Source organism: Mandrillus leucophaeus, unplaced genomic scaffold, assembly GCF_000951045.1.
Source record: "Mandrillus leucophaeus isolate KB7577 unplaced genomic scaffold, Mleu.le_1.0 Scaffold244, whole genome shotgun sequence".
Lineage (NCBI taxonomy): Eukaryota > Metazoa > Chordata > Mammalia > Primates > Cercopithecidae > Mandrillus > Mandrillus leucophaeus.
In genome coordinates this window covers 134,023-142,375 of record NW_012102521.1, presented here as the reverse complement: position 1 = coordinate 142,375, position 8,353 = coordinate 134,023, and the positions used below count along the sequence as shown (strand labels likewise).

Here is an 8,353-nt window from a genome sequence, read left to right as displayed (position 1 = left end):
GGGGTTTTGCCATGTTGCCCAGGCTGGTCTCAAACTGCTGGGCTCAAACAGTCCTCCAGTCGTGGCTTCACAGAGTGCTGGAATTACAAGCATGAGCCACAACACCTGGCCCAATTGGGGAACTTTGAACAAGACTTTAATATCAGAATTGTGAGTTTTCTTAGGTGTGAGAGTGGTATGACATTGGTTTTAAGAGATGAAGTCTAAAATATTTAAAGTATGGTTTCATGGTATGTGGTATTTCATTGCACCTTTTCAGCTGTTCTGAATATTTGAAATTTGTTTGTAATGAAATTTAGAGGAGAAGAATAACCACTTGGTTCTCAGTAGAGCAGAGCAGTGTGGCCCAGTCACATGTTACTAAGCCGTTGATTACAAAGAGGAAGGAGAAAACTTTATGCTGCGAGACTAGAGTTTAGGACGTTGTAGAGGGTGAGGAGCCCTGCAAATTTGAAAGGGCTGTTAGCTGTTCATAGAACATATTTGATAGGAATTTTACCATTTCGTGGCTATAAGACATATTTTTTGAACGCTTCCTGAATTGCTTTACCTAAGCTACAACGCCTTCAGCTAAATGTTAATTTTGACAAAGGCATTTTTATAAAGCATTGATATGACTGATTTTTTTTTTCCTTTTATTTTAGATAAAAGAAGTAAGGCTTTGAAAGGTAAGATTTTTGCTTCTGAAAATGGTTCGGAATGGAAAACACCATCATGTCTTTTTGGGACAAGGCATATCATTGTTCTGAATTGAAATTGATACATGGTTCAGTACATATGTAAGATGCAGTTGAAATGCTTCACAGCTTGAAGTTTGCTGTGCCTGCTGGAAAACAGAATTCTGAATTTCTGCTTTTTATAGTCAAGTGGATCAGTAAAACTTCCCAGGAGTAATAGAGGAATGGATGAATTAGAGGTAGTTGATAGCATCACCAATAGGGAAGCGCAAGTGAGCTGTGTGAGCATGCTGTCCTAGAAGTTCCCTAATGATGTGGTTTGAATGGTTTTGGTTTGTTTTTGTTGTTTTTTGTTTTGTTTTGTTTTGTTTTGTTTTTTGAGACGGGAGTCTCGCTTTGTTGCCCAGGCTGGAGTGCAGTGGCGCGATCTTGGCTCACTGCAAGCTCCGCCTCCCGGGTTCTCACCATTCTCCTGCCTCAGCCTCCTGAGTAGCTGAGACTACAGGCATCCGCCGCCACTCCTGGCTAATTTTTTGTGTAGAGTCGGGGTTTCATGTAGCCAGAATGGTCTCGATCTCCTGACCTTGTGATCCACCCGCCTCAGCCTCCCCCTAATGATGTGTTTTTAATGGTTTTGTTTTGTTTTTTGTTTTTGTTTTTTGAGACAGAGTCTCGCTCTGTTGCCCAGGCTGGAGTACAGTGGCACAATCTTGGCTCACTACATCCTCCTTCCAGATTCAATTCTCCTGCCTCAGCCTCCCAAGTAGTTGGGATTACAGGTGGGATTACAGCCACAACACCAGGCTAATTTCTTGTATTTTTAGTAGAGATGGAGTTTCACCGTGTTGGCCAGGCTGGTTTCGAACTCCTGACCTCAGGTGATCCACCCGCCTTGGCCTCCCAAAGTGCTGGGATTACAGGCGTGAGCCACCGCACCTGGCCTTTAATGTATTTTGAAAGAAAGCGCCTGATAAATTTAGGCCCAAGTGACAATGAAACTGTAGCCATTTGAATGTTACACAAACCCAGGACTGGCTACATGAGTTTGAGGAAGAGGTGTTTCCCTGCCCCTCTCTTCTTTGAGCTGTGGGTGGCCACTGCTGTCTGTTGTCATTATGTGGGCCCTTAAGCACTCTGGGTGTTTCATATAGAAATAATCCTACTTTTCAATAGTATTGAAAGGTGTCATTTATATTTTTGGACTGTTGATCAACTTTTTTTGATACTTGTTTAATAAATTACATCCAACTTGTTCCTTCTTAAATTGTATTTATACATGCATCTCTTTCAAAAGCTTCGGCGCCTGCTCCTGGTCATCACTAACCAGATTTACTTGGAGTACCTGTGAAAGAAAACATCAGTCCGCCTGTAAATTTAAGCAAGCCGTATTAGATGGGGAGCGTGGAACGTCCCTGTACACTTGTATAAGTACCATTTACTTCATGGCATGAATAAATGGATCTCTGAGATGCACTGCTACCTGGTCCTGCTTTCAATGTGTTACCCCCTCGGCCTCCTCCAGTGTGTCGGACGTACTCTGAATAGATCATTTGTCATGCAGCAGATGCAGTCAGAATCTCACTGAGCCACCCATCATTGTGAAATAATTATCTCAGTTGTCACAGGAGTTGGTGATCAGGATCCAGGCACTCACTTGGATTCTACTGCTTAATAAATGTTTATTAAACTTGATCCTGATACTTACATTGTGACCTCTCTGAGCCTCTGTTTTCTTATTTGGAAAATGGAGATGTTAATTATGTAAGTTCTAACTTACAGTTATTATGAGGATAAATAAGAGAAAGATTTAAACTATGAAATCCTTTAGAAATAAGGTAGCATTCAGTGACATAGTAGTTGAAATTATAAGCTGTAGGAGAAAATTGAATCAGGAAATAATCACAAGGCAAAGTACATAATAAGCCAATTGAAAAAAAAAAATAAAGCCAATTGATTCTAGTTAGGCTAGTATCAAATGCCTACTGCATAATAGTTATCTCCATCTGAGACAATTACCAAGATCCCTAAATTGTGTGCTAAAAAGATTCTAAAGCAGCAAGCATAGGGTAAAAGTGAGTCCAGTTTGGGGTAAAAGTGAGTCCAGTTTGAAATCTGGCACTCTACAGGTGGGTAGGAGAGCAGCTGTGGAATGGGGGTGGTGGCTGCACCCTGGGTGTCCTGTCCTCTTGAGACCATCCTGTTTTTCATGTGTCTCTGGCATTTAGCCTCATTAGCTCTGGCCCGTGGTAGATGTCCAACAGATGACTGAGATCTCTGAGCCTCAGTTTCTTTTGGTTAAAACCTGTCGTGTCTTCCTCCAGCAGCCTCAGGGTTGTTGGGCTGTGTGAGAAGGTTGCAGGAAAGCATTACACAGCATCAGTGGAAGTTTGCGTCAGGTCGTGTGAGATTCAGAGGGTTTGGTTCTGACACAGGAATCGCATTTTTCCTGTGAACACATTTTGTTCTCTTCTGCCTCCAGAAGATGAATCTGCTGTGGTACAGAAAGGCCCTACCTTTAAAATTATCCATCTGCCCAGCTGCTCAGGCTTGAGAATGCGTTAGAATCACCTGGAAGGCCGTAACACAGCGATCTGGGCCCCAGTGTTTCTGATTGCACTACTGTAGGAAGGAGCCCAAGGACTTGTATGTCTAACAAGCATCCAGGATGTGCAGATGCCAGGACCCCAGTTGGAAAATTTCTAATGATACAAAGAACACAGGCCTGCCCTACCACAGCCTTCACATTCCACTGCATTGGCACCAGGCTTCAGCCCTGTGTCATGCATCTTAGTACATTTAGTCCACCTTAGAACCTAGCGAGGCGTCAGTACAGGCCCTGACTATCAGAACAGGAAACAGGCTGGGAGGCAGTAACACGCTACAGAAGTCACAATTAGCAAGCACTGGGGCTGGGACTTGAACCCCCAGAACCTGAACTCGCATCCAAAGGGAGGTGAGGACGGGTGGGAGCTGCCCACCCCCACCCCGCTGGAAGCAGAGGTTGGTGTGTCTGACCCAGGAGGGCTTCCCCACAAGGGCTGGGCCATTCCTCTTCTCCCTTTACTACTTAAGGCTTCCTTCAGCAAATTACCAGGGAAGGTTGGGCGCAGTGGCTCACGCCTGCACTTTGGGAGGCTGAGGCGGGCAGATCGCTTGAACCCAGGAGTTTGAGATCAGCGTGGGCAACATGGCAAAACCCCATCTCTACAAAAAATACAAAAATTAGCCAGGCGTAGTGGTGTGCACCTATAATCCCAGCTACTGGGGAGGCTGATGCTTGAGGATTGTTTGAACTTAGGAGGTCAAGACTGCAGTGAGCCGAGATCACACCACCGCATTCCAGCATGGGCAACAGAGTGAGACCCTGTCTCAAAAAGAAAAGAAAGAATTGTATTTGCTCTCCCAGAACTCACACACTGAATCCCTCACAGTTTTGGAAACAACCAGGTCTTGTCCCAAAGGCAGCCTGTAGGTGGAGCCAGAGGATGTCACCTGGGCTTCCCCCTGGGCGAGGAGCACCCGGCCAGGAGGATCTGTTTAAAGGAGCATTTGGAGGGCAGTACCAATGGGTAAGAGGTATGCACAGAGAGCCACGGGAGTGGACAGGGCCAGTTCAGGAAGGAATCCCAGAGGCTTTTTGTCCCAGAGCCTACGCATTCATGCTGCTCTGACTTAATGCAGTGCTTTTCCAAGTGCACTACAAAGTAACCCCAAAGGCTGGGAGGAGAGAGAGTGGCTCCCAGGCAGCTGTAGGTGTCTTTTTAAACAATGTGCTCTAAGTTAGCCTCAAATGAGCCTCTGGGAGAAGGCACGGTGTTTCTTGTTGATTGTCACTGTATCCCAGGGGTACACGCACCCCAACCAGAGGCTTTGGAGGGTGTGCTTCCTGCCACCCTCAAGGGAGTTGTGTCTCTATAGAGCTAACAGATCCTGAGTTCCAGGGTGCCAGGCCTTAGTCTGCTTCATTTTCATCTGCACAATAATCTGTGAGCCCATACTATCACCCCATTTCACAGCTGAAGAAATGGAGGCCCAGACAGGATAAGTAGTTTGTACTAGAGGATAACTACCTGGCTAACAAACCAACTGGTTAACTGGTAGGCCAGGATTCAAAATCTGACCCGCTTCAGAATCGAGACTTGGACTGCAGCATGGCTTCAGAGAGCTCCTTCGCCTGTGCTGGGTGTGCGTTACCACTGGGGATGCAGTGGTGGTTAGTACACATTCCCTTCACTCCTTGAATGCAGAGTCTGGAGAACAGACCTGCAAACACACAGTGCCCGTGCTTGATAGACACAATCCTGGACGTCTATGCTGTTAGGAACCATCTGATGGGTGCCAGCATCAGGCCTTGTTTCACACAGGCCTTCAAGCAAGCCCAGCACCTGCTCAACAGCCAGCTTTGAGCATGGACCCTGCTTCCACCCTTCAGACAAACCAGCCACCATAAGGCATTTCTGGTGCATACAGGGAAATTTGAACATGGACTGGGTGTTAAGTGATGTTGAATTGTTAATCTTATTCGGTGATCATCACCACAATAGTGGTATTGTAGTTATTAAAGAAAATGTCTTTGGTTTTAGAAATGGAGGTGGAGGCCGGGCGTGGTGGATCTCCTGAGGTCAGGGGTTCAAGACCAGCCTGGCCAACATGGTGAAACCCTGTCTCTACTAAAAATACAAAAACTTGCCAGACGTGGTGGCACGCACCTGTAATTCCAGCTACTTGGGAGGCTGAGGCATGAGAATCGCTTGAACCCAGGAGGTAGAGGTTGCAGGAAGCTGAGATCATGCTACTGCACTCCAGCCTGGGTGACAGAGTGAGACTCTGTCTCCAAAAGAAAAAAGAAATGCAGGCACAATTATGTAGGTGTGAAGTGATACCTAGGATGTACTTTAAGATAACACCAGCAAATACTAGCCAGTCAAAACAGATTGGGGGACGAAGTCTCAAGATGGGATGAGATTGGTGATGTGTAGAGGGTGGGGGATGGACATCTAGAAGACCATTACAGAATTCGCTCTCCATACATTTTAACTTTTCCCAATAAAAAGTTTTTTAAGATACTTAAGGAAAAAAAAAAGCCATGTGATAGAAGCCTTTGTTAGTATTATAATACCTGTTTGAGAAGCTGGCACTGTGCAACCCCAGGAAATGAAGATAACGACTCTGCAAACTTGCAGGCGGTTCTGTCAGACAGTGGCCATCTCATCGCCACTCTTCACAAGAACCCTGATGTCTCTTACTATAAAGAAAGACTCAGCTTTTTCACTTGTTTTCCTCTTAAAGAATAATTTAATATAGACCAGAGTTAATGAACACCTAAGTCTAGAGGGAAAATGTTAGAAAACCCTCATTTAATTAGGAACAAAAACTTTTTTTTTTTTCTTTTTTTTTTTTTGAGATGGAGTCTTGCTCTGTCGCCCAGGCTGGAGTGCAGTGGCATGATCTCCACTCACTGCAAGTTCCGCTTCCCGGGTTCACACCATTCTCCTGCCTCAGCCTCCTCAGTAGCTGGGACTACAGGTGCCCGATACCACGCCCAGCTAATTTTTTGTATTTTTAGTAGAGACGGGGTTTCACCGTGTTAGCCAGGATGGTCTCGATCTCCTGACCTTGTGATCCGCCCATCTGGGCCTCCCAAAGTGCTGGGATTACAGGCGTGAGCCACCGCGCCCGGCGAGAGTAAATTGTAAAAGTAATAAAAAGCATTATTTTGAGACCTGCACGTACAAGCAAACTGTAAGTTCGGAATTTAATGGCTTTTCCTGATCAAATTCAGTAATTCATTAAGTAGCTACCTTTATTCATTAAATAAGTTCTATCATAATTGGCAATTCTTATGAAGTGACCTCGTTGTCTTATGTCATCTGGTTTGTATTTAGCAATAGACTTCAAGATGGAGATACAGCTGATCAGAGTGTGCCGAGCCTGGCATTAGTTTCACAAGGAAATGACCATGCCCTGGCCATATTCTTTTTCAGCTTTGAATGTGACATTCATAACATGAAGATGAGAAGATACTAATTTTTCCATTTAGACATTAAAGTAATTTTCAGTTCAGGGCATGGCATCAGGGTGGGAGAGGTGCTGGATGAGCTCTGTGATGTAAGGAATGAGAAGTGGCTAGGATGGCCAAAGGTGGGAGGAGGGGGCCTGGCGATGGGTTGAGTTGGAAGAGCTGTGGAAAGCATGAGTCCCAGGCCAGGCTCTGTGGCTCACACCTGTAATCCTAGCACTTTGAGAGGCCAAGGTGGGCGGATCACTTGAGGTCAGGAGTTTGAGACCAGCCTGGCCAACATGGTGAAATCCCACCACTACTTTAAAAAAAAAAAAAAAAAAAAAATGGCCGGGCACAGTGGCTCACACCTATAATCCCAGCATTTTGGGAGGCCAAGGCTGGCAGGTCCCCTGCGCTCAGGAGTTCGAGACCGGCCTGGCCAACATGGCGAAACCCTGTCTACCTAAAATACAAAAATTAGCCGGGTGGGGTGGCATGCATCTGTAGTCCCAGCTACTCGGGAGGCTGAGGCAGGAGAAACACTTGAACCTGGGAGGCAGAGGTTGCAGTGAACCAAGATTGCACCACTGCATTCCAGCCTGGGTGACAGAGTAAGACTCCACCTTAAAAAAAAAAAAAAAAAAAAAAATAGACGTGAGTCCCACATGAGTGCAGAACAGGTCTGACACAGGCAAGGCTCCCTAGTGGTCGTGGGAAATAGGGTTGAACTTAACAAATTAAAATCTTTTACCAGTTAGGTGTAGAGCAATAATCATTCTAATTTTTAATCACTGTGTTCATTTTCAGATGCTTCAAAGTATTATTAAAAATGTGTGGATCCCCATGAAGCCCTACTACACCAAAGTTTACCAGGAGATTTGGATAGGAATGGGGCTGATGGGCTTCATCGTTTATAAAATCCGGGCTGCTGGTACGTTTCTTTATGTTTGATTTTTTTGAGGTCAGGAAGAAAATGATTTTCAAAAAGAATCACAATTCACGTTGTAAAGGAACTATGGGGTTTTAACTAGGTATGAACATCAGAGCTACCTACAGTCCTTCGTAAAAATACAGGGAGCACATGTCAGCTATAAAAGACATTTGGGGCTGGGCACGGTGGCTCAAGCCTGTAATCCCAGCACTTTGGGAGGCCGAGACGGGCGGATCATGAGGTCAGGAGATCGAGACCATCCTGGCAAACACATTGAAACCCCGTCTCTACTAAAAAAATACCAAAAAAACTAGCCGGGCGAGGTGGCGGGCGCCTGTAGTCCCAGCTGCTTGGGAGGCTGAAGCAGGAGAATGGCGTAAACCCGGGAGGCGGAGCTTGCAGTGAGCTGAGATCCAGCCACAGAACTCCAGCCTGGGCGACAGAGCGAGACTCCGTCTCAAAAAATAAAAAAAAAAAAAAAAAAGACATTTGGGGACAGTGAGGAATTTTTTTGTTTGTTCATTTTGTTTTTTTGGAGACCGTCTCTTACTCCGACACCCAGGCTGGAGCGCAATGGCACAATCATGGTTCACTGCAGCCTCCACCTCCTGGGCTCAGGTGATTCTCCCACCTCGGCCTCCCAGGTAGCTAGGACCACAGGTGCCTGTCACTATGACCACCACCACCACTACCTGGCTGTTTTTGTACCTTTCTGATCTCTTTTTATTGCTCCTCTATTAACTT

The 8,353-nt window shown here is 45.6% G+C and overlaps 1 protein-coding gene across 3 annotated transcripts in view; it reads left to right on the top strand.

The window, feature by feature from the left end:
- The window catches only part of LOC105541723 (chromosome unknown open reading frame, human C14orf2), a 13,651-nt gene extending 5,418 nt beyond the window's left edge, over positions 1 to 8,233 (top strand). Inside the window, exons 1-3 of one of the 3 annotated variants that reach the window (XR_001006374.1) lie at positions 1 to 150; positions 645 to 668; positions 1,972 to 2,381. Coding sequence is in view for 1 of the 3 variants with exons in the window: in XM_011982880.1 (XP_011838270.1) it covers positions 7,486 to 7,629 (144 nt within the window). In the remaining 2 variants the exon portion in view is untranslated. Of the gene's footprint in view, positions 151 to 644; positions 669 to 1,971; positions 2,382 to 7,485; positions 7,778 to 8,096 lie in introns of those variants that run through there. The other 2 variants (XR_001006375.1, XM_011982880.1) reach the window with 2 other exon arrangements.
- The last annotated feature ends 120 nt before the right edge of the window (positions 8,234 to 8,353 follow it).